General features: G+C 42.0%; 1 protein-coding gene across 3 annotated transcripts in view; it reads right to left on the bottom strand.

Annotated features, from left to right (window-relative positions):
• Nucleotides 1–2897: 2897 nt before the first annotated feature.
• PTPN9 (protein tyrosine phosphatase non-receptor type 9) overlaps nt 2898–27300 on the bottom strand; it is an 82424-nt gene continuing 58021 nt past the window's right edge. For all 3 annotated transcript variants that reach the window (XM_060618013.3, XM_060618010.3, XM_060618012.3), the window contains 6 exons: nt 19204–19297; nt 13473–13539; nt 8685–8763; nt 7344–7494; nt 6712–6919; nt 2898–5918 (listed from right to left, as the gene is read on the bottom strand). In XM_060618013.3, the coding sequence (XP_060473996.1) occupies nt 5704–5918; nt 6712–6919; nt 7344–7494; nt 8685–8763; nt 13473–13539; nt 19204–19297 (814 nt within the window). In that variant the 3' untranslated portion in view covers nt 2898–5703. The remainder of the gene's footprint in view (nt 5919–6711; nt 6920–7343; nt 7495–8684; nt 8764–13472; nt 13540–19203; nt 19298–27300) is intronic.

Here is a 27300-nt window from a genome sequence, read left to right as displayed (position 1 = left end):
TGGGGACTCCAAATATCTCTCCTCTCTTCTTGCTCGCCTCCTTCTCTGTTCTCACCCACTTCCTTGGCCTCTAACATTTTTTTTTTTTTTTAATTTGAGAGAGCATGCACGAGTAGGGGAGAGGGGGAGGGAGAGAGAGAGAGAGAGGGAGAGAGTCTCAAGCAGGCTCCATGCTCACCATGGAGCCTGACACAGGGCTCAATGCAAGGCTTGATCCCATGACTCTAAGATCATGACCTGAGCCGAAATCAAGAGTTGAATGCTCGACTGACTGAGCCACCCAGGCGCCCCAAGGCCTCTAGCTTTTATCTCGACTAAGTCCCCAATTGGCATCTCCAGCCTAACATCTCTCCTGAACGTCAGTCAGACTCCATTAGTCCATTGGCTGATGACCAAAGAATAGGTATTCATTCAAGGTCAAGGAAGCAACAGACCCCTCAGGATGAAATGGCTGGCCTAGGCTCAACTGAGCACCTGGCCAGTTTTGAAGCTTTAGACAAGTACATTAGCTTAGAGAAATAGCCACGTTCTGATGTGGGGCTAGGGGTGGAAGGAAGTGAGCCTGGAGTTGGGAGAGGCACTGTGCCTTCTTTGACTACCTTCTATGTGCCTCTCACTGTCTTGCTTTCCTACTTTCATCTCCATCTTAGCCCTAACAACCATCAGGAACATATTACCCTGACCTGTTGAAAAGGGATCACCGCTCCCAATCTCCATCCAACACTCCTGGCTGGGATTCTGGTGTAGCTGGCTAGCTATGTCCACATTGGCCTTAGCCAGAAAAAACGTGGGTATTTAAGACTCCAGTATGCCAGCATAACTTAAGGAGAAGTTGAATTACTATGCTGTACACCTGACATTAATGTAACATGATGTGTCCGCTCTACTCAGATTTAAAAAAATAAAAAAATAAAAAGACTGCAGCATGCCAGATTTAGCTTAAAACATACAGATTTTTATAAGAGTGATGGTGGGGTGGAGGGAGAGTAAACACTTCAACAGATTTCTGAGTGCTATCCTTCTTTTTGTGGAGAAGACCCAGTCTTCTCTGTGGTCAGTTAAGAGCAGCGCAGTCCGCAACACTGGCTAGTCACAACTGTTGTGATGGTAACCATAGGGCAGATACTCCCCAAGAGAAAATCAGGTTCCCTCCCGGGCAGGAGCTAAAGCTCCTGCCCTTGGTAAGAGAATGGTGGTCTGTGGGGAGTGACCAAGGCCTGAGACAAATCTAAGACCACGGCTGACAACTCTGGGACCTTGGTCGGTTCATTCCTCGACTCTGACTCACCCTGTCAGCTCCACATGGAGCAGCACAGAAGCCTTTAAGGCCTAGGGCTTGGCCTGGGAATTACAGGGGAAACCTGACCTGCTTTCTAAGTTGGGGGCCAAGTGGGGAAGGATGTGAGAGAAAACGGGGAAGTGGCAGCAGCTTGAAAGAAGAGACTTTTGAAAAGCTAAAACTAGGGACTGCAAGTGGGAGCTGACCCAACCAGAGAAGGGCCTGATGGTTTGTCTATAGGAATTCACACTGTCCATCAAAGAATAGCCCCTTAAGAGTTGGAGGGTCTGTAGTAGTATCATCTAATGAGGCTCCTTCTTTTACAAAAGGAAGCTAGGAGCTGGTTGGGGTTGAGTGGTGAGGCCTCAAAACTACTAAAGAGCTCAGTCACTCTAGGAAGGTTTTCTTCCTGGCCCACCTCCCCCAAGGTCTCTGATGTGTGTTTCCATATGCGTGTCTGCTTGTGCCTAGAGACGAGAGGCTTTAAGAGTGGGACTCTCGGGGCGCCTGCGTGGCTCAGTTGGTTAAGTGGCCAACTTTGGCTCAGGTCATGATCTCACAGTTCAGGAGTTCAAGCCCTGTGTCAGGCTCTGTGCTGACAGCTCAGAGCCTGGAGCCTGCTTCAGATTCTGTCTCCCTCTCTCTCTGCCCCTCCCCCACTCATGCTCTGTCTCTCAAAATGGAATAAACATTTAAAAAAAATTAAGAAAAAAGATTGGGAATCTTATCTCCCTCAAACTACAATGCTAAATAGTCCAGTTGCCCAAGAACTGGTCCCACTCTGTCATTTACCTGCATTTGATGACATGGAAATGGACACTGGTAGGCCTCCTAAACTGAGGACGCTGGGGCACCCTTCACCTCAGATGTCCCATCTTAGCTGACAGGGACAGGATGCGGGGACCATCGCTAGAGGGAATAAGTTAGGTGAAAAAAACAGCACTCAAATGGGAAGAAGCCTGAGTTGGCCTGAAATGCTCTCTCTCCCCTGAACACTTGATCTCATGTTCTCAACTGTACAGTCCAGGATTTGACAGCAGGTTCTCTTGCTTTGTTCACCAATTCTCCGGTGTGAGAGCCTTAACTTCCTCAACAGATCCAAGCTCCTTCTCGGTCTTCCCCTTCCCTTCCCTCTTGAAACACCTAGCACAGGTAGGCTCACATTGGGTAGTCACTCTCTTCTCAATGGTAAAAGCTACAAGTAAACTACGGCAGTAGGGGAAAGCTATTGATCCCTTGCTTTCAGATTTAGGAAACACCAATTTGCTAACCTTCCTCAGAGTCAGGAACATGGACTAAGACAATGCTTCTGAAACCTGGCTCATCCTATCTTTCAATCACCTACGAGGCAGGACCCAGGAATCTGCATTTTTATGGAGTTCTTGCCAGTCATGACCTCACCGAGGCTCAGATGTGCGACTCATGTATAACTACTGAATTTGCAGAGCGGTCTGGTTACAGCCTCTTCAAACAAAAGACAGTTCAAGACTACCTCCTCCAGATCTCTTATCACTAATCCTGTTTCCTCCACATTTCCCTAAACCCCTCTGATTTCCCAGATTTCAAGTATCTCTGTTCACCTCTTATGTTTGCTTGCCCCCAACAGAACAAAGACTCATCCAGGGAAAGGACTGGCTTAGTCTTTTATTCTACACTTCAGCTCTTGATTGAAGTGAGAAAGTCAAAAAATATGGCAGGTCAGGAGATGGATCCTTACAGGGACTCTAGTAGGAATGAACAGCAGGTCCTTTTGAGTCAGATGACCAGGATTCTTGATTGGCTAATTAAATTTTCCTGTGCCTCAGTTTTATTTTGGTCAATACCTACCTCAAAAGGTTGTTTTGAGGGTGGTGAATAACATCTAGAAAGCGCTTTGAATAGTTTGTGGAATAGAATTAAGGACCCAGTAAATGTTGGCTGCTATGACTTTTATTAAGAACATCCCAATATTTGCACACTCTCCAGGCCAGAACTGTCCCAACTGGGCAGGCTGTCACTGGTCAACAAGGAGTAGCTACACGGCACAGGGAGTGGTGCTACATGGACAAAGCTCCTGGTTCCATTCTAAGAGAGATGGAAGATCTTCCCACAAAGACCAGTGTACCCCTATACATGGTGTTTCCTTGGGAGGATGATCCCTTTGGTACTCTGGAGACCTCAGGACCTGACACCAGGAGGTTCTACCTGGGAGCATCAGTCCCCAACTCTGTTACCCAACATGCATCATGGGGCCAGGATCAACTACCTGGAATTTAAGAATGGTTTATACTCTGCAAGGAGAGCTAAAAAACAAAACAAAAACAAAAAAACAAAAAACCCTCTGGTTTCCTAGGACAAAACACTATCTTGATCTTTGCTTTCAAAGATCAATTCGGTGAAGAGGCCAAAGTCTTTGTAAGCACACCAACCTGAGCTCCAGTTCCAGAGCAAATCACTGTAATCTTCCGGACATTACCTTCCTCATCTATACAGAAATAGAAGGTAGTGAGAATAATAATCTCACTGGATTATTGCTAGGTTTGAATGAGGTGATGGGGGGAAAAGCACGGAGCATAAGAGCTTGGCACCCAGCAAGCATTCAACTGGTGGTTCCCTTTGCCGGCCCAGAGCTAGGGCCATGGCCTATGGACAAGGTAGATGGCTCTGAGAACTGAGTCTCAGATACCCAGGCCTCGGGTCCCTCCCTGCCTCCCCATCCCTCCCGGACCAGCTCTTGGACCCCCTCCTCACCTTCCCAGCCCCAGACTGCTACTAAATTGATGAAGCTAAAAGGGTTTGATCATGTCGGTATATTTATCTGTAAATACAAAACTGTATCGCTATAAGATATTGAATATGAACATTTACAATTATTTTCTGAATCTGACTCAGTCCATTGACGTTAAATACAAAATGAAGAGACTGTAAAAATAAGAATATATACATTCAAAGAGCTTATTACAGTATAAAAGTATTGAGGTCTGATCAGCTGCCAACCTCATCTGTGATGGGAGAAGGTTTAGGGGTTCCTGGGATTCTTGGGAATGTGGAGTGCCGGGGACTCTTGATTCCATCCCTGGCACATCAGGCTGGGGAGGCCGGGAGCAGACAGGGACAGGTTGGGTGAACAGGGGGCAAACAGTGATTGCAGGGAACTGCCTCACCCAGCCAGGGGTCAAGCTTTTTATTGACACAGAACCCACCCAGCTTGAGCTCCAAAGTGTGGCAGGCTGCTAGGCAGGAAGAGATGGGCATTTGAGTGGACAGGGCCAAGTTGTATAAGGAAAGGAACTTTCTAGAAAAGAAAAAGCTCACTCCCAAGGAGGGATTCTCATAGTAGTTTCCTTTCTCCCACACCTGGGTTCCCTCTCTTTCCCTCTAAGACTTCGTACCAATTGCTCTTGGCTCTGACTGCTCAGTGAGTTCATTTCTACTCCCAGACCCCAAGCCCCAAGGGACAGTGAGAGGAAAGAGGGGTCTGGAATCACAGTGGAGGTCTATTCCTCAAATTGGCAAAGTAAACAAAGTAAAATCATCAGATAAGAGCAATTCATGCTGAGTTAAACCAGTGTCACCACAAACCAGAATTCTCGGCTGCAACAGGCAGTCTCCTGGAAAGAGATAAGTCATTATGTGAGAATGAAGGCCTGTAGCAGGAGCATGAAGAGTGGATGTGTGTGTCCTCTTCCACCACTCTGCGGTTTGACAGTAAGAGATATGATCCCCAACCCCAGCTAGTCCAGGATAAACAGTAGGGTCCAAGAAGCAAGCAGTCCTGAACTGCAACATGGAACCCCAGGAACGTCTACAAAGGAGTATCTCTGTGTATATGTATTTATAGAATACGACCATATTATCACATACAATATATATTATATACACACGTACATATGGACCCATACATGTAAGTGCGCACACATACACACACACACAGAGAATGACAGAAAAGACTGGAATACACGCCCTAGGTATAAACGTGCTTGGCACTGGGGACGTTCTCTAAAGTATGTAACTTGGTCAAGCTCTCTGGGAAGGAGGGTGGATGCTCACACCAAACCTCCCCATCAAATCCTAGCAAAGGGAAGGAATGGGAAAGAGACCTCGAGAAGGAGAATGGCATTGGGAAAGGGGGGAGGGAGGTTCCTTCCCCACTTACCTCGGGGCCCCTGGCAAAAACCGATAGCCACAATTTGGTTTTAATAAGGCACAGTTCGATAGCAGGTGCTAGGAATTAAGAACACATTGCTGCTGGCCCTCTCTAGTGGCAACTTCACCACATCTATCTAGCCAAAGGGAAAGACTGCCTTGCGTGCACGAGTGCGCCAGGAGACACAAGTAAAAGGTTGGTCCATTGCTTCAGCGTAACTGGTGGCAACCTACAGGCTCAGCGGTGTCCAGGGTAGTTTAAGGAAGGATGGCCAGCAGGTAGGAGGATCGTGGGACAGTTACTGACCCTCCATGGCCAGGAGGTTGTGACTGGAGGGCACCATGCCCTCCCTCTCTGCGAACTCCAGGATTGCCTTGTAGCAAAAATAGTACTGCTCAGGGGTCTGGATGCTGAAGGCCCTCTGGGTCCTCATGCGGGACACTGTCTGGAACACATTAAGGGTGCCAAGCTCCTCCAGCTGTGCCAGGCAGATGTCCAGTGAACAGAAGGTACCTGAAGGAAGGAAAAAAGTGGTCATACCTGGTCTAGCTCTCCTGCATCCCTCCCTGTACCAAATAACCCAGGCAGGTTGGATGAATGAATTCAAAGGCAGGGTGCCTCATGGCAGGAAGCCAGCTGGCCTTAGGCCTGAAAGGATTCGAGGAGAAGGTCACTTTGGACTGTTGGGAGTCCAGAGAAGTGAGAAGGCCTCTTGTCTCTCAGGACAGTATGGAGGTAACAGGAAGAGTAGGTGGAAAGGTGACAGATAGGAACTGCCTGCTTTAATCTTAGACAGAATGACAGCATTCCCACACCTGGCCCCTAATTTTCAGAGACTCCACAACTTTTCCACAGAGACATAACACAAACCTATTCTTCCTGACTTTCTCCCAAAGGGACCTCTGAACTAAAAAGGCCAGCAGTCCCTGCAATGCACATCCCCTTAAGGCAAAAGCTGCTAACTAGCTCCAGAATGGAGAGCACAGCACAGGGTGGGGATGTCCTTAGGGAGGGGGATGGGAAAGAAGCAACAGCCCAGCTGCAGTCCCTGGGACACCCAGGTGACAGTGATGGGGTCAGAAGACCATCATGCTGACGGGAGGTATAAAGCATCAAACGCTAGGGGCCTGGCCTGTCAAGTGTATTCTGGCCAGTACAGCTGGCACCAGGGATACCAAACGTACATAAGGAGGAACTTTCATGGCGATTCACCACCAATGGATCAAATTCTTGCAAACTGGCAGTAAGAGCATTGTTATTACCCCCATCCTTACTGCCTCTGGAGCTGCTGCATCAGGTGCATTACCTGTCCTGCCAATGCCCGCACTGCAGTGGACCACAATGGGTGGCTCAGGGCACTGCCCTTTGGAGCGTGCACCCATGCTGCTGACGGCCAGCCTCTGCTGGTTCCTGACCACTCTTAAGAAGTCAATGAGAGAAGCTGCTGAGGAAGGGACACCATAGTCTGGCCAGCTCAGGAACTGAAAGTGGGTCACCTGGCGTTTCTGCCGTTCCTTGAATGGGAAAAGAAGCAAAAGTTAATGAGGACATTTCTGCTTGCCCTGACTACCTTTGGCTTTTCTATATTCTCGACACCCTGGGATCCCCACCACCAAGGTTCCTGCCTACCACCCTTAACTTCTTCCACAATCGCTTCTCTACAAACCCAAAAGAAAGGTTAAGTGTCTGGAGAGGACACAATTCTCTATATTGGAGGATCCAGATTTCTTACAATTTTTATTCCTAAGTAATGCCACTGCTGGGTTGAGACAATATGGCTCTATTGGCTCTGAGCTGAATATCCTGATCTTGTTCCCAGAAAAATGAAAGTAACTTATAAGCTGCCTGGAATCCTGCCTATTCCCTCTGGAGATTTTCTTTACAGTAAAGGTTCTCCTCCAGCTTAAAAAAAGTGAGAAAATAGAAACTGGGATTTACCTCCGTGTTGTGAATTTCTAACGTTGTTTTCTTATAATGGTTCATGTTCTCCACGCCTAGATTGGTCACCGTGAGGAAGCCGAATCGGATCCGAGAGTCTCTTTCTAAAGGCCAGTACTGGCCACACTTTCTCCTGCCGCCCTCCTCAAAGCTGAAGACAACACAGAGCAAGGTAAGCCTTCTGTCCTCCCTCTCCACAGCAGTAAGCCCGCTGTCCCCATGATCTGCTGTACCCCTAGCAGCAATGTCATCTCTTGCATTGCTTCTAACCGGTATCTTGGCTTCTGGGCAGGAAAGGAAGAACACCTTCGTTCTAAACACATATAATGACAGCTAATTTTCTGCATGTACTCACTTAGCAGACATTTATTGAGTGCCTGCTACACCATTTGGCCCCTTTTCTGATACTTCTTGTACTCTTCACACATCTGGGATAAATACTGGGTGGACAAAAAAAGACAGTAGAGGAAATGTGGTGGGCCAGACTGAACTCTCTGTCCTGTGTCTCAGCCACTGTTCATTCCCTTCCCCATTATGGGCCCTGGGCTGAGAGGAGTGGGAAAGGCACAGCTCCTGGGAGCCAGAATGAGGTTTGGGTAAAGGCCTGAAATCCACGTCACTGCCCTTTAGTGGCTCCAAAGTGCTCCATGGTGGTCCTTCTTCCACCACCATCTCTCCAAATCAAAGGCGGTTGTGACAGTGCCACAAGAAAGGGAACTGAGCAAACATTTTCATTAACTTTCTTCTCCTCATCTGAAATAGGTTATCATTATCATAATGACAATGATAATACTAATGAATTTGTATCCTAAGGTTTTGGCAGATATGCAGACCAAAATTTCAAAAGGATTCTTTTCATCAAGAGCTTCCCTGCCTGACCTATTATGTTTCATCTCTCTTTTTGCAATTCTCTTATAGGCAGAAATACAAATGAGCAGAAAAACGATCAAAAGTAGCAGGGAAGGGGAGAGCAGAGGGGAACTGGTAATTCAGAAGCCAGGAAGACAGCTGCCCTTTGGAAGTAGGGAGCAGATCAAAAGTGAATTACCCCACATTTCCCAGGACTTCCGTTAGTGGATGAGGCCAGGACCTTGGAATAGCCTATAACTGGCACAGGGTCACCAGAGCCATCGATTAAAGTTTTTTCAAGTTAGATCTATCAATCTCTACCATTCCCTGGCTATGTTAATTCTGGGTCCACTAAGAAAAAGCTAAAACATCTCAAACTCTTTGCCATGGCTTTTCTAATCCTCATTGTTCTAAGAGTTGAATTCCCTCTGGAATCCTCCATGCTTACAAACAGGGTGGGGGCAGAGTGCAGTAGGAAGAAAGAGGGCTCACCGGGTGGTCATGACAATCACCAGGACTTTTTGCTCCCATACCATGAGCCAGAAGTCACGATAGGTATTCTCCAAAGGGCCTGGAGTAAAAGAAGAAGACAAGGAACATAACTCTGGGAAGCCCTTCTTTCCTTCTCAGGCATTTCTGGTTTTCTCCCAACTAGTAACTCCCAAGTACAGACACCGGCTCCCTGCCCTTCTCACTACATCCCTGCTTTTCAGGGTGGTCCTTGAACCACTGGCACCAGCACTATATGCGAGAGTGTTAGAAATGTGCAATCTGGGGCTCCTGGGTCAGTTAAGCATCCAACTCTTGGTTTCCACTCAGATCATGATCTTGTGGTTTCAAGAGTCTGAACTCCACATTGGACTCTGCATAGGCAGCACGGAGCCTGCTAGGGATTCTCTCTTTCTCTCTCTCTCTCTCTCTCTCTCTTTGCCATTTCTCCACTCACACTGTCTCTGTCTCTCTCAAATAAAACTAAAAAAAAGAAAAGAAAAAAGAAAGAAATGTGCAGTCTGCATTTTAACAAGATCCCAGTTGAAGCCGTAGGTAGGTTATAGTTTGAGAAATACTGTTACACACCCTCTCAAGAGCCTTACCATCAGGGCTTCAGCTGGCACATCCAGACAGATGGTATCTACTATGTACACACTTCTAGCTGCTTTCATCTCCCCTAAGCTTATAAACATCAGTAGCTTACTGAATCACTCCCCTTCCATATCCCATCATGGGTCTCCTCAGACCCAACATGCTTGCAATCCAATCTCTTCCTTCAAAATGAGCTTTCTCTCTCTACTTTCCCATGTCCGTTAACAGTACTGGCATTTGTAAATCACTCAGTTTTAAAAAGTCAACTCTGACTTGTCCATTTCCTTTATCTCCCAGAGCAGCCACCAAGTCCTAGAGATTTTCTGCCTTTGAGTTGGTTTTGGTTTTTATCCTTCTGTCCCCATCTTGTTCTCCTGGCCCAATTTCACTGCCACACGGACCACATCATCTTTTGCCAAAGTTACTATATCATTCTGGTTTACCTTTCTGAATAGGACTCTTTCTCTCTCAGTCTATTCTGGATGCCCCTGCCAGTTGTATCTTTCTAAAAACTTCCTTCATCACAATATAGACAGCTCTTGATGGCACAGCTGGATCAAAGCGGCTTAACCATTTAATTCACATGGTCTTACATTAGTCGTTTTACTTTGTGAGAATTAAACATGTCTAGGCAAACATGGTACTGAGGGTAAGAGTCACGTTGTCAGGTTCCCTTTTTAGAGTTAGAACTTCACAGGGCTGAGCGCTCAGGGGAAACCTGGAAGATACCTGTGGGCCACCAGCTCCCTTTTAATCAAGGAGCTAATCACTTGGGGTAATTCAATGTGTGATCCAACATCACCTAACCTCTTTGGGCTTCACTTTCCCAGTGCTTTTTCCTCCTCTGCTTACAGGGAAGAAGGGCAATATTAAGGGCTAATTTTGTCCTGGAAGTGTGCTGGTTTCACTGCCATTTTTGCTCAAGCCTTTTAGCAGCATTAATGTTTCATGATACTAGAATTCCCTCTTGGCAGAAGTGGACACTGCCAAAAGCATGTAAAGTCTTGGAAACAAGCTAAATGTCTACCAAGAGAGGATTAGTTAAATTATGGCCTATCCCCAATTTAAGCAGTCCATAAAGATGATTTTGTAAGACCTGTTACTTTTGCTATGAAAAGGTATTCACAAGATACCATCAGATGAAAAAAGAGGTAATATATAGCAAGAGCCCATTTTGTTAGCTATTTTGTATGTCTGTATCTATTTGATCACACAGAAAATAGTTTGGAAGGAGGTGCGGCAAAATGTTAACATTATCTCTGAGTCTTAGCGTTATGATTGAATTTCATCCCATCTTCTAAATTTTCTACAATGCACTTCCATTACCATCAGATGCATGTGAAGCAGATACTAAGAACTCCCTTTCCCCATCTCTGACTCCTGGCCTTGTCCACATCCCGCTATTCTGCACCAAGCAGCACTCATATCCTTTATCTTCCACATTTACATCACTGGCAAAAATGGTGTTGCCAATCAGCGCACCTACAACCCAGATACTACTCAGACTCATGCTTGGCAAAGAAGGGTCAGAATTTCCTCCAAGGCATCAGAGAAATTTAGAAGGGAAAACTTCCCACTTCCCAGATCAGTGGTTTATGCTGACATGGGTGAAACAATCCTCTGACTTGGCTTGCAAGGACTTTTTTTTTTTTTTTTTTTTTATTTTTTTTAATTTTTTTTTCAACGTTTTTTATTTATTTTTGGGACAGAGAGAGACAGAGCATGAACGGAGGAGGGGCAGAGAGAGAGGGAGACACAGAATCGGAAACAGGCTCCAGGCTCCGAGCCATCAGCCCAGAGCCTGACGCGGGGCTCGAACTCACGGACCGCGAGATCGTGACCTGGCTGAAGTCGGACGCTTAACCGACTGCGCCACCCAGGCGCCCCTGCAAGGACTTTTGAATCAAACAGACATACGTTCAAATCCGGGCTCTCCCACTTATTATGTGTGTGATCCAACATCACCTAACCTCTTTGGGCTTCAGTCTGTTCTTGGGTTAATAAACATTCCTTGCAGAGTCTCTGTAATAATTGGATGAAGATTATATACCTAATATATAATAGATACTCTCAAGAGACGACAGACATTATTTGTAGAAATATTATTATTAATGATAATCAGAGGGGCACCTGGATGGCTCAGTTGGTTAAACATCTGATTTTGGCTCAGGTCATGATCTCACGGTTCCTGAGTTCGAGCCCCTCATCAGGCTCTCTGCTGTCAGCACAGAGCCTGCTTCAGATCCTCTGTTTCCATCTCTCTCTGCCCCTCCCCAACTCACGTGCACTCCCTCTCTCTCTCAAAAATAAATATATTAAAATAAAATAAAATAAAATTTTATAATCAGAATACTCAATATAGCCAAGAAAGTTAGCCAGGCAAATCAAATCAGCCTTCTCCACATCACAAGACCCCATTTTCCAGTCCTAAGAGAGTGCTGATTCTGTCCAAAGGTGATCTATGCTTGACTCAAAAAATCTCTCTTACTCTTGGAGGAGTTTCTTCTGGACAAGTCCTTCAAAGCTGCCCTAAAGGATCCAATCCCTGAATAAATTGCAACTCTAAGCAGTGGTTTTGCCTTATAAATCCGAGAAGGAAGCATTCTGAGGCACCCTAGAGCCAATCCTCACCCTCCATAAGTCCAACCATGCCAAGGCCATCTTCCTCAACAAAGCCCCCATTTTCAGGCAGATCACATCATATCCTGTATGCCAAAAATCTTTCCTGATAATTCTCATTTCTTCTTAGTGTCTTGAAAGGACTCCTTTTGGAGGGAGTGGTCCCTTCTAGGGGGAAAATATAAACCTGTGACCATCAGACCAATTAACAATGTACCAAGAATCCATTTTTTTCTCCCTCAACTTTTACTTTGAAAAATTTGAAACTGATGAAAAGTTGGAAGAATACTACAATGTACTCATATATTCTTTAGCTAGAAAGCTATCATTTTTAGCTATCATTATAAGACATTTGTTTGTATATACATACACAAGAATATTTTTTAACAGAACTATTTAAAAGTTAGTTCCAGACATTATGACATTTTATTCCTAAATATTTAGGCACATATTTAGAATAACAAAGACATTCTCCTATAGAACAATACCATTAATCACACTGAAAGCAATTAAACACTGATACAATAATATTATCTAATACACAGTCTCCAATTGTCTCGAGTTTGTCCTTAATAGTTTTTTTCTCTAAACTGAGGTTCCAATCATGGGAATGTGCTTTTGGTTATCCTATCTCTTTAGTCTCCTTTAACCTAGAGCAGTTTCCTGCCTTTATTTTTCATGGCATTAACTTTGCAAGGTCTAAGCCAGTTTTCTTCTAGTATGTCCCACCATCTGGATTTGTCTGGTTTATTTTTCATGATCAGATTTAGACTTAAAAACTGGCCACAAACAATACAAGTTATGTTGTACAGTTCTCACTGTATCACAACAGAGGCATAATATCTATTACTGGTGATATTAAGTATGATCACTTGGTTAAAGAGGTAATTGCCAGATCTCTTGCTGGCCATGGTCAGCGATGATCAAAGGGCCTAAAGCCCATAGGGTGTCTTTACGTGCTCCTGTGTTATGATCTCTTCCCACCCTCTTTGAAGGCAACTTGGTATTCTCCTTGAGATGGCAGAGGCCAGGTCAGGAGTAGTACTGGGGCCCAAAGGAGCATGTATAGAAACTCTATCTGAAATCTTCCTAGAGTCCAGTACTTCACAGTCAACTAGTATAGACTATCCATGTCAGAAGACTGCTGGGTGCTCTCTGATGGCACAGGGATCAGCAAAAGTCTCTTAGGACAGCAACACCCTTTCACAGATTGGACTCAATCTCTGAGAAGTCCCACTGCTGTTTCTGGCCTCCTGGACACAAAGAGCATCTCACTGGCCACTGAGTTCTGGTGTCCCATTCCCCTGGGTTGGTAGTACACAATCCAAAAACTTGTGGCAGTGTTATATTCAAATCTCCAGTTTATCTCTGCAGCGAGTTTCCAAGCATATCTGGTACAGAAACTCTATACCTCTCCTCTGCCTTCCTGAATAACCCTCAGTCTTTATGAAAGGCCAGGAGCTAGTGGCCACAACATCACCTCAAATGATCATTTCCTTTAAAAACCATGCAATCATCTGGTGCAAGAAATCACAGGTAGATGACAAAAAACCAACTTTGAGGGGCAGACTAACTTACCTTGTGTACCAATGTAAGCATTCTTCTGCTTGTAGCCATCCATGAAACTGGCATTGATGTAATCTGTCTAATGATAAAAAGGAAATATCATTGCAGCTGTGTGGAATATACCATTTGGATGGGAAAATTATATACTAGGTAAATAAAACCCAACGTGTAGATATTCTCTTCTTGTCAGGCAGAAAGTGAGGAAAGCGTCAGTTCAAAACTTAACTTCTACAGATGTTACTGGAACAAATGGATACCCACATGCAGGAGAAAAAAAAAAAAAATCAAGCTGGCTTGTTCCTCACACTATACACAAAAACTAACTCAAAACAGATCACCTAATGTAAGAGCTAAAATTACAAAACTCTTAGAAGAAAACATAGGGTTAAATCTTTGTGACCTTGGGTTAGGCAAAACCTTCTTAGCCATGACACCAAAAGTACGAGCAACAAAAGAAAACCAGATACGCTGAACTACATTAAAATGGAAAACTTTTGTGCTTCAAAGGACACCATCAAGAAAGTAAAAAAGGGGCACCTGGGTGGCTCAGTTGGTTGAGTATCTGACTCTTGGTTTCAAGCTTAGGTCATGATCTAGCAGCTTAGCTTACAGGTTCGAGACCCTCGTCGGGGTCTGCACCGACAGTGGGAAGCCTGCTTGGGATTCTCTCTCTCCTCTCTCTCTGCCCTTCCCATGCTCTCTCTCTCTCTCTCTCTCAAGATAAATAAATAAACTTAAGAAAAAAGAATAAAAAAACCCCACATAATGCACATATTTGATAAGGGACTTGTATATAGAATATATAGAGAGCCTTCACAATTCAATATTAAAAAGACAACCCAATTTTATTTTTATTTTTTTAAATGTTTATTTATTTATGAGAGAGAGAGACAGAGTACCAGCGGGGGAGGGTCAGAGAGAGAGGGAGACACAGAATCCAAAGCAGGCTCCAGACTCTGAGCTGTCAGCAATGCCCCAATGCAGGGCTCAAACTCATGAACTGTGAGATCATGACCTGAGCCGAAGTCGGACACTCAAGCAACTGAGCCACCAGGCGCCCATGACAACCCAATTTTAAAATGGGCAAAGGATCAGAATAGCCATTTCTCTAAAGATACACAAATGGCAATAAGTACAAGAAAAGATGCTCAACATTATGAGCCATCAGGGAAATGCAAATCAAAACCACAATAAGTGGGGCGCCTGGGTGGCTGAGTCAGTTAAGCATCCGACTCTTGATCTCAGCTCAGGTCTTGATCTCAGGATCATGAGTTCAAACCCCACATTGGGCTCCACACTGGGCATGGAACCTACTTAAAAACAAAAAACAAAACACAATGAGATACCACTTCATACCCAATAGGATGCCTACAGGTACAAGTGGATAATAACAAATGTAGGCAAGGATAGTGCAAAAACTGGAACCCTCATATGCCCCTACTGGGAATGTAAAATGGTGCAGTCATGTTGGAAAACAGTCCAGCGGTTCTTCCAAAGCTTAAACACAGAGTTACCAAATGACCCAGCAATTCCACTCCTGAGGGAAATGAAAACATATGTCCACAGAAAAACTTACACAAATATTCATAACAGCATTATTCATAATAGCCAGAAATGGTATTCACGTGCTGAATGTATAAATAAAAGTGGCATATCCATATGACGGAGTATTATTTAGCAATAAATGGAGTGAAGTACTGCTACATGCTACAACACAGATGAACCTTGAAAACATGCTGAGTTAAGAAGCCAGACACAAAAGGCCACATATTGTAAGATTCCATTGATATGAAATGTCCAAAACAAGCAAATCTCTAGAGACAGAAAGTAGACAAATTGTGGGGGAAATGGGGTGTGACTGCCAAGGGTGTGGAGTTTCTTTTTCAGGTGATAAAAATGTTCTAAGGTTGATTGCAGTGGTTGCCCAACTCTGTGAATGTAAGAAAAACCACTGAATTTTACACTTTAAATAGGTAAATTGTATGGTATGTGAATTACATCTCAACAAAGATGTTAACTACCGAAAAAGGAGTCCATTAAGATTTGTAGCACTGGTTCAAAACCAAAAGGGAGGCAAGCCAAGCAACCTGAGTAGGATCATCCTGTCCATGCTGCCACACACAAAAGGCAAAGCGTGACTGGAGAAGGAAGAAAGCTATACCTCATATCTAGGACCATCAACAGCATGGGCCAAACACCCAGACTCCTTTACTACCTGAATTAACACAAAGCAATAGCCAGACAAATTCAAAGGCGTCTCAATGAACAGCTCTTGACTCAATTCTCTTCTGGGGGCCTTCTCTAATCTCCCAGTGTTTTCAGTCTTATTTACTTCCACATCATTAGCTATCAGGGAAATTAAATAGGATTTAGTCTTTATTATTTTTATTATACCTTCTCACAAGATCTCTGCCAATGTCCTTTAATCCAAGCTGATAAAAGAGAAACACGGATGAAGCTACAGTGTCAAGTTTTGGTATAACTAGTTGAGGGGATCTACCAGTTACGATGAATAGCAGTGGGTGTGAAGGGATATAGGAGGACAAAAGGAAAAAAGTCCAATGTTAACCTAGAGAAAGCTCATATGCCACTCTACTCTAGAGAGGTCGGAGTGACTCCCCAACCCATCACTTTTTCTCCACTGGGTTCCACCACTTGGAAACCAGTCTGAATTGTCAGTATCCACAGCCACCTTGAGAAGACATCTCCATCTCATGGTCGTTACTTGAGTATGGGTCTGTTAGGCAGCCAGTCTACCTCGTCCTCCCACAAATTATTTAGTCAAGAGTTTCCTGCTTTCTCCTTTCACAGCAGTTGATTTTGACCTCATACTACTAGTGTGTTCTATTCTGACTGAGACATCTTCACTGAGCTAAGGGACCATTCGCAGCAGACCCAGCAAGCTAAAGGCCTCACTCACTCCCAGCCAGACTTGCTCAATCCAGGGCCCACCACAGTCAGTCAAAGCTATCCTCTGCCCAGCCTGGCACATTCAAGTGGTACACCCTGCAGGACCCAAGTGAGGAGGCACAGAAAGTACAAAGGATTTACCTGGTACATGCCAATCAACACTATTCTATAAGTAATACATGGTATATAGTATTATATATTATATATATATATCACATATATATATATACTATATATATACGATATATATATATATATACACACACACTTACACACACACACACACACACACACACACACACACACACACATACGGCTGTTACTTTTGGAACTTCATGCTTTGAAAAGAAATATCACCTCTTTAAAGGAGACTTACTATTTCTTTATAACCAAGGAAACCAGCTTTCAGTAAGTATCCTTGTCTCTGAGAGTACTAGGAATTAATATCAGTAATTTCAGAAGAATCATCAGAAATTAAACCTGAAAATGACCTCAGAGATAAAGTAGAGATTTTGGGGCAGACTGAAATAGCAGAGAGAACCAAACTAAGTACACTTGTTATGGGCCATGTTCAATAGAAACTATGACTAATAGCTTTATAATTCTAGAAGCAAATCTGGTGAACAATTCACTCATAAACCTGAATCCTGAATCCTCCATTTACTGTGGAAATAAAGCTGTTGCCAATGTTTGCAGTAATTAAAGGAGCATAACTCAAGTGATGATCTTCAGATTAATTACAGGATGACTAGAATAGTCTGCTGGTATACTGGGATTCACGCATTCATTCACAAATAATTTACTGAAGGTCTGATATGTACTGTTCTAGGTACTGAAGATGGAGCAGTCAAGAAGACAGGTAAATACAGATATCTGACTCCAGATCCTCAGCTCAACCATCATACTCTTACTCCTTTAGAGCATATATTATCATGATCTCAATAATAGTGATGAACTTGCTCTAAGTCAGCCAGGCTCTGAGCTAATGTTCCTGCAAGAAAACCCTTTGTAAGGGTCCTGGACAGGGTTATGAATTCAGTTTATGTGCTTGAAACAGTAGGGTCAAAAGAGATAAAAACCATGATGATAGGGTCTCAACCCACGTATCATATATGCCCAAATACAAGGCAATGATTTTACCAAAAATTATCCCCCAGAAAAAAGAGAGGGGATATAATAAGACCCTATAATGTATGTCATGTTAAAGGGGCACTATCTGAATTCCTTTGCTTTGAACAACAAGCTCAATCAACGCTGGCTTTTTTTAAGTAATGTCTACGCTCAATGTGGGGCTCAAACTTATAACCCTGAGATCAAGAGTCACATGCTCTACCAACTGAGCCAGCCAGGCACCCCTCAATGGTGTTTTTTTTTTTTTATACATATGGAGGGCACTAGACAGAATTGGTATATCAGAAGAAAAAATAAGAAATGTAACACATATTTAGTCATTGACCTCAAAATTCTAAGTGTTGGATGTTGCTGTAAATAATTATATTAAAAAAGACTTTTAAGGGGCACCTAGGTGGCTCAGTCGGTTGAGCGTCCCACTTTGGCTCAGGTCATGATCTCACGGCTTGTGGGTTTGAGCCCCACGTCGAGCTTTGTGCTGACGGCTCAGAGCCCGAAGCTGCTTTGGATTCTGTGTTTCCCCTCTGCCTGCCCCTCCCCTGCTCACACTCTTATCTCTCTCAAAAATAAATAATAAAACATTAAAAAAAAAAAAAAAAAAAAGACTTTTAAGGGGCATGTCAGCACAGAGCCCATTTCAGATCTTCTGTCTCCCCTCTCTCTCTGCCCTTCCCTTGCTAGCATGCTCTGTCTCTCTCTCAAAAATAAACATTAAGGGGTGTCTGGGTAGCTCAGTTGTTTAAGCATCCAACTTTAGCTCAGGTCAAGATCTCATGTTCGTGGGTTTGAGCCCCGCACTGGGCTCTGGGATGACAGCTCACAGCCTGGAGCCTACTTCAGATTCTGTGTCTCCTTCTCTCCCTGTCCCTCCCCTGCTCATGCTCTGTCTCTCAAAAAGATATTTAAAAAATAATAAAGATTTAAAAAAGGAGGACTTTAAAAAAGAATAAGTAAATGATTATACTACAGAGAATGCATAAGATATAGGATAAATGAAAAAGAAAAACCTGTGTTAGTGTTATGCTAATAGGTTTTTCTGGCTTAGGATAAACTTTTCAGTGACAATACCATACACTTAAAAGGAAATAAAAATCCTATGTGCTCTGGAAAACTGTGTTAGATTGGCTCAGGAAGTAGCTCAAATGAGGACAAAGCACTGATGTTAAAGGTGCACTTGAAGAATTTCACTAAGTATCTATATTAGTATATTATAAGTGTGATTTTTAAAATGAACAGATATGATCAAATTAATACATTAAATAATATAATTAATTGACCATTTCAACTCTATCCCTAGATATTTATGTATACACTAGTTGTCCAAAATTATTTTCATATCTTCTAGATGGAAAAATCACTTACAATTAGAGTTGCCTTGTATTGATACATATATACACTCACTAACATGGTAGACAACAGAACTCTCATTTTACAACAAGTAAAAGGAGAAATCATTGAACATTTATCAAGCACCTACAATATACCAGACCTTGCCCTATCAGCATCTACATAAATTTTCCATTTAATTTCTGCTTAGTATTGTGAGATGGGTTGATAGGTAACAGACTAGTATATAGCAAAGTTAAAACTCACATCTGATCTCTCTGGCTGAGAGTCTATGTTCTTTCTGCTATGGTATCAGTAAGCCTCACTTTGGAAAGTTTCCCTCAGTGCTCCTGAAAGACAGCATTTATCTGACTACCTGAGTATAGCCACTTCGTTTTGTCAACTTCACTCTCGTTTGGTCCAGGCAGGGCACATCCCCATAGCGGTTCTTCTCTAGGTTTCCTGGAGACCTGCAGAAAATGAAACAGACAAACTAAAACAAAGACAGAGAAAAGGTGGAAGCAGTGTGTATGTGTGCATACGAAGTGTGGCAGTGCAAAGGTGGATGTCAGTCACTGTTGGCGGTGGAGACCTGGATCTGCTCATTGCCTAGCCTATCCATAGTCCATATCATTCAACCTTTTTAATGATATGTATGTATTCCTGTGGAAATAAAGATATTTCCATTCGAAAGAGAAAAGGAAAGGGAAATAGGGGTATAGCACTCCCAAAAAAAATCCAGCTGCTAATAAACCTAAGTCCAGTTTAACATGGTAGGTTGACAACCTATGTTTGACTCCACTCCATCTAGTAGCCTCACTAAAATGACAATAAAGGTACTAATCAGTACAAATCCCAAAAGTGATGGCAGAGACATCAGCAGACAAAGAGTGAAATCTATTTTGGCAGAGAGAAAACAGATGGAAAAATTTGGGCTGACTTCAGCCAAACAAATGCAGAAAAATAGGACCCACAGCAGTATCTACAGAGAGACACAATGGCTCACTCTCATAACTCCCACACCTTGGAAGGCAACGTGAGGCACAGGGCTAAAAACAGAGGAATAAATGAAAAGCTGAATTATAGAAAATGAGAATCCCCTGCCCTCATCTCCCTGTCCTCTCCCATCTTATACTTATATCCTAGCTTGGACCCTACGGGCAAGAGAGTGGAGAATTCCACTCTGGAGTAAGTGAATACCCCTACATGAAAGAATTCTATCATCTGGAATACACCAACAACTAGCTAGCTGATTAGTTAAACTTGAAGATCACCCATGCAAACAGCATTTCCAAGCAGGGTTTAAGGACTCCACTCCTAAGTATAGAGTACTTACAGCCAAGAACCTCCATGTAATTACAGAAAGCTCCAACACAAAAAAAGAGACCAGTCAAACACATGGCAGGGAAAAAGCACAAAAGAGAATCATTAAGAGCAAATAAGTTCTAAAAGGCTATAATTAACACCCTCAGAGAGAAAAAGATACTGTATGTATGAAAATAAGAACAGGATGCTACGAGAAAGGAACAGAGAAGAAAAGCTCTTAGAAAATAAAAATGGTATCCAAAATATAAAACTTTAATAGAAGAGATGAAAGAGAAAGTTGAAGAAATTTTCCAGAATAAAACAAAAATTCAAAGTGATAAAAAATATGAAAAAATTTTAGTCAAATAAGACAATCATTCTAGGGCAGGAGTCAGCAAAGTATGGCCTGGCCAACCTGTTTTTGTAAATAGAAGTTTTACTGGAACACAACCAAGCCTGTCAGTTCAGTACTAGCAGAGATTATTATACTTGCAACAAAGATTATAAGGCCCAAAAGCCTAAAATGTTTACTATTTTGCCTTTCAAGAAAAAGTTTGTCAATCTTTACTCTGGGAGATCCAACCAGGCTGATAGAAATATTCCAGAAGTAAAGAACTGATACAGTACAAGAAAAGAAAGAAAGAAAAAGAGCTAATATAAAAAAAAACAAATAGTCCTACGACTAAAGAACACAAGCCTTCAGGTGAAAGAACCTATCAAGCACCCAACAAAATGAAAGGAAAAAAAAGGGACCCACACCAAGCAAGGCATATCATTGTGAAATTTCTAAATGGAAAGAGAGATTATCTAAAAATGTCCAAAAAGACTTGAGAAGGCTTAAGAATAAAATCAGATGATTTAGTAGCATTGCCACCAAATACAGAGGGATTGTTTTAAAAATTCTGTTAAACCTAACCAAAGATATAAAAGATCTGTATGCTGAAAACTATAGAAAGCTTATGAAGGAAATTGAAGATACAAAGAAATGGAAAAACATTCCGTGCTCATGGACTGGAAGAATATATATTGTTAAAATGCCAATACTACCCAAAGCTATCTACACATTCAATGCAATCCCAATCAAAATTGCACCAGCATTCTTCTCGAAGCTAGAACAAGCAATCCTAAAATTTGTATGGAACCACAAAAGACCCCGAATAGCCAAAGTAATATTGAAGAAGAAAACCAAAACGGGAGGCATCACAATCCCAGACTTTAGCCTCTACTACAAATCTGTAATCATCAAGACAGCATGGTATTGACACAAAAACAGATGCATAGACCAATGGAATAGAGACTCCAGAATTGGACCCAAAAAGTATGGCCAACTAATCTGACAAAGCAGGAAAGAATATCCAATGGAAAAGACCGTCTTTTAACAAATGGTGCTGGGATAACTGGACAGCAACATGCAGAAGAAGGAAATTAGACCACTTTCTTATACCATTCACAAAAATAAACTCAAAATGGATAAAGGACCTGAATGTGAGACAGGAAACCATCAAAATCCTAGAGGAGAAAGCAGGAAAAAAACCTCTCTGACCTCAGCCACACAATTTCTTACTTGACACATCTCCAAAGGCAAGGGAATTAAAAGCAAAAATGAACTATGGGGACCTCACGAAGATAAAAAGCTTCTGCACTGCAAAGGAAACAATCAACAAAACTAAAAGGCAACCGACGGAATGGGAAAAGATATTTGCAAATGACATATCAGACAAAGGGCTAGTATCCAAAATCTATAAAGAACTCACCAAACTCCACACCCAAAAAACAAATAATCCAGTGAAGAAATGGGCAGAAAACATGAATAGACACTTCTCTAAAGACGACATCCAGATGGCCAACAGGCACATGAAAAGATGCTCAACGTCACTCCTCATCAGGGAAATACAAATCAAAACCATACTGAAATGGTTTTGGGTCCATTTAGAGTGGCTAAAATGAAATCAGGAGACTATAGATGTTGGCGAGGATGTGGAGAAACGGGAACCCTCTTGCACTGTTGGTGGGAATGCAAACTGGTGCAGCTGCTCTGGAAAACAGTGTGGAGGTACCTCAAAAAATTAAAAATACACCTACCCTATGACCCAGCAATAGCACTGCTAGGAATTTACCCAAGGGATACAGGAGTGCTGATGCATAGGGGCACATGTACCCCAATGTTTATAGCAGCACTTTCAACAATAGCCGAATTATGGAAAGAGCCTAAATGTCCATCAACTGATGAATGGATAAAGAAATTGTGGCTTATATACACAATGGAATACTACTTGGCAATGAGAAAGAATGAAATATGGCCTTTTGTAACAATGTGGATGGAACTGGAGAGTGTTATGCTAAGTGAAATAAGTCATACAGAGAAAGACACAAACCATATGTTTTCACTCTTCTGTGGATCCTGAGAAACTTAACAGAAGACCATGGGGGAGAGTAAGGAAAAAAGAAAAAAAGTTGGAAAGGGAGGGAGCCAAACCATAAGAGACTCTTAAAAACTGAGAATAAACTGAGGGTTGATGGGGAGTGGGAGGGAGGGGAAAGTGGGTGATGGGCATTGAGGAGGGCACCTGTTGGGATGAGCACTGGGTGTTATATGGAAACCAATTTGATAATAAACTTCATATTAATAAAAAAAAATAGAAAAAAAATTCTGTTATTATTTCCAACCTGGAATTCGATGCTCTACCAAAATTTAAGTGAAGAAAGAAGATGGGGGACCCATTAGCCAAGAACCAATAAAGGAAAGTGAGGAGGGAAATCAGGAAAAAGCTGAGGAGCAAGTCCAGACAACACCAACCTCAGTTGAGACTAGAGCAAAAAAAAAACAAACAAACAAAAACAAAAACAAAAACAAAAACAAAAACCTAAAAATTCTGCAAGTGAGGACTCCAGGGGAAAATAAACAATCAATTCATCATGTGATATATTCGACCACTTGGAAAATACTAAGAACAGTATAAAATAAATTTAATGAAGCATAGGGGAAAAAATAAAGCTAGGAACATGGAAAACTAAAAACAAATTTAAAAATTAGGTAATTAACTCCAAAAGAAACAAAAAAATTGAATTAATAAAATTTAATATATTTGATTTTCTAGAAGCCCATTTAGTTCTGCAGTAGAAAAAATTTCATAGTCATAATAATGTGAACAGTAACTACTGATTTAATAAGAAATTGTGACATAATTATATTGGAAAAACAGTCAAAAGGGAATTGGAGAAAGAGTGTAAGAGCCAAAGCTTACCAACCACAAAAATCAATAAAGAGCATTATAAGGACTTTATTTACAAACATAGAAGAAATACCAGAAGAAACAACTATAAGAGTTGAAAATGGACACCTAAGGGCGTGTGTGGCTCAGTCGGTTAAGCGTCCAACTCTTGATTTCAGCTCAGGTCATGATATCAGGGTCCTGGGATCAGGCCCCCATTGGGCTCCATGCTTAGCTTAGAGAATACTAGCTTAATATTCTCTCTCTCCCTCTCTCTCTGCCCCTACCCCCTCGTGCTCACTCTAAATAAAATTAAAAAAAAAAAAAAAGAAAAGAAAATGGACACCTAGTAGAACTGAGGGTAAGGCTAGAGACAGCCATTAATTTCATCATTTCTTTTCTTTTCTTTAAAAATTTTTTAATGTTTATTTTTGACAGAGACAGAGCATGAGTGGGAGAGGGACAGAGAGAAGGAGACACAGAATCTGAAGCAGGCTCCAGGCTCCAGGCTCAGCACAAAGCCTGACTCGGGGCTTGAACCCACCAACCGTGAGATCATAACCTGAGCCGAAGTCAGATGCTTAACCAACTGAGCCACCCAGGTACCCCTCGTCATTCCTTTGGTACTATTTTATAGTAATATTATATTTCATTTTGTAAATGAATTATTGTAAATTCTTTCTTTTATATAACACTTATATATAACAGCCATATATATATATATATATATATATATGTATATATATAAAAGTTATATATAACTTTTATAAAACGAATTCCTTCTTTTCTATAACAAAAAAAGGATGGAGCAAATATGGCAAAATATTAAAAATTGTCAGTATCAATTCTGGTGATAGGAAGATAGTTGTTTATCATGTTATACTCTGTACTTTTCCATATTTAAAAAAATTCCCTCTTCCCATACAAATAAGCCCAGCTGATATTTTACAAAGTTCCAAGGACAATTCAATGGAGGAAGGATTTTTCAGCAAATGGTGCTGGAGCAACTGGATAGCCACAGGCTTATACGTGCACGCACAAACACACATACACGCGCACATACAAAAATCAACATCAACCTAAACCTTATGCTTTATACAAAAATTAATTCAAAATGGATCACAGAATTAAATAAATGCAAAACATAACACTATAAAACTTTTACGTAAAAAAAAGAGAAAATCTTTGGAATCTAGGGTTAGATGTTCTTGGATTTGACACCAAGAGTGTGATCCATGAAAGGAAAAACTGATTAAAGGACTTGACCAAAATAAAACCTTTTGCTTCACAAGGGACCCTGTTAAGAGGATGAAAAGACCAGCTACAGACTAGAAGAAAATATTCATAAGCCAGTATCCAACAAAGAACCTATATCTAGAAAATGTTTTTAAAAATTCTCAAATCTCAACACTTTTTTAAAAAGTCCAAACAGAAAGTGGGCAAAAGGCACATTTTTACAAAGAAAATATACAGATGGTAAACAAGCACATGAAAAGATGTTCAATATCATTAACTACTAGAGAAATATAAATTGTACCCACAATGGGATCTCATTACACACCTATCAGGACAACTAAGATAAAAAATAGTGGCAACATCAAATGCTGGGGAGGATGCAAAAAAAAATGGATCATTCATACATTGCTGGGGCATATGCAGAATGGTATGACCACTCTGGAAAACATCTGGGTAGTTTCTCATAAAACTAAACATCCAATTACCAAGTGACCTAGCCATCACACTCATGGATATTTATCCCAGAGAAATGCAAGCTTATGTTCACACAAAACCTAGACATAAACGTTCATAGTAGTTTTACATGTAATAGCCAGAAACTCTAAACAACCTAGGTGTCCTTTAACAGGTGAATGGTTAAACAAACCATTCATACCATGAAACACTACCTAGCAATAACAAGGAATGAACTATTGAGACATGGAATAACAACTTGGGTGAATCTCCAAGGAATTACACTGAGAGGAAAAAGCCGATCCTAAAAGGTTCCATATAGTAGGATTCCATTTATTTATTTATGTATTTATTTACTTATTTATTTATTTTTAACGTTTATTTATTTTTGAGACAGGGAGAGACAGCATGAATGGGGGAGGGTCAGAGAGAGAGGGAGACACAGAATTTGAAACAGGCTCCAGGCTCTGAGCTGTCAGCACAGAGCCCGATGCGGAGCTTGAACTCACGGACCGCGAGATCATGACCTGAGCCGAAGTCGGATGCTTAACCGACTGAGCCACCCAGGCGCCCCTCCATTTATTTTTTTAATGTTTACTTATTTTTGAGAGAGAGAGACTGAGTGTGAATGGGGGAAGGGCAGAGAGAGAGAGTCTGAAACAGGCTCCAGGCTCTAAGCTGTCAGCACGGACCCTGATGCAGGGCTTGAACTCACGAACTGTGAGATTATGACCTAACCTGAAGTCGGATGCTTAACCAACTTAGCCACCCAGGCGCCCCAGTATGATTCCATTTATATGATAACATTTTTGAAATCACAAAATCTTAGTAATGGAAACATGAGTTGTTGCAGGGGTTAGGGATGGGGAAGGGTGGGACCAAGGTATGTGGTGATGTATTCTTCTGTATCTTGACTGTAGATGGATACACAAACCAATGTGTGGGCTAAAGATTGCATAGAACTAAATACACACACACACACACACACACACACACACACACACACACACACATACACTCTAAAACTGGGGAAATCTGAGTAGACTGGTGTATAATATCAATATCCTAGTTGTGATATTATACTATACTTTTAGAAGATATTATCATGGGAAAACTGTGGAAAGGGTGCATGCAATATCTCTGTTATTTTTACAACTTTATATGAATCTACAATTATAATAAAATGATAAATTTTTTTAATGTTTATTTATTTTTGAGAGAGAGAGAAGAGAGAGAGACCAAGTGAGGGAGGGGCAGAGAGAGAGGGAGACAGAATATAAAGCAGGCTCCAGGTTCTTAGTGGTCAGCACAGAGCCAGATTGCAGGGCTCAAACTCAGGGACCATGCGATCATGACCTGAGCCGAAGCCAGACACTCAACTGACTGAGCCACCCAGGCGCCCCTAAAATTTTTTAAAGAACATCTTTTGAAAAAATGGTGTAGTGGAGAAGAAAAGAAAGAAAGAAAGTCTCTTGGTCTATGGCATTCTGGACGAGTACTCTGATATCTACTTCATAATCTAGAATTCCAAGGGAGACATAGTTTGTTCTGTACAAGCAGCTTTATTGGAACTTGGTAAAAGACATAGACCTGGAGCTAATGGGGATTCTGGGTTCTGGCTCCTGAAATGGGGGGCTCATTCATTCAATAAAGAGTGAAGATTAGGAAGTCCTTCCATAGGGCTGGGAAGTGTTCTCTGATGATAACATGATGGCTGGTTTGGGTGATGCCAAGAGGACAATCTAAACTTCCTTTTTCTACTGGGTGGAGGAGGACCACAGTAGAAATGACATCCCAAGGACCTCACAGCAGAAGTACCCAGAATAAGGTTAGGAATCCCCAGGACAAGAATGCATGCTCTTGGAGCAGCCCAGTACTCCTCTCTGCCCAGTACTTCCTTGATTCAAAACTGTTACAAGGAGGGTTGGGGAGGTGTCTGGGTGGCTCAGTTGGTTAAGTGGCGACTACAGCTCAGACTACAGCTCAGCTCATCATCTCGTGGTTCGTGGGTTCGAGTCCCACGTTGGGCTCTGTGCTGACAGCCCAGAGCCTGGAGCGTGCTTCAGATTCTGTGTCTCTCCCTCTCTCTCTGTGCTTTCCCCACTCATGCTCTATCTCTCTCTGTCTCTCAACAAAAAATAAATGTTAAAAAAAATTTTTTTTAAGAACTACAGGGAAAAACTAGTTGGGAGAAAGATTGGATGCATACATAGAGATTGTAAGTTGGTAAGAAACAAACAGCTGTGTGGGAGAAAAGAATACACTGC

This window comes from Panthera onca, chromosome B3 (genome assembly GCF_046562875.1).
Source record: "Panthera onca isolate mPanOnc1 chromosome B3, mPanOnc1 haplotype 2, whole genome shotgun sequence".
Lineage (NCBI taxonomy): Eukaryota > Metazoa > Chordata > Mammalia > Carnivora > Felidae > Panthera > Panthera onca.
Note: the sequence above shows the minus strand (reverse complement) of the source record. Positions and strands in the feature narration are given on the sequence as shown.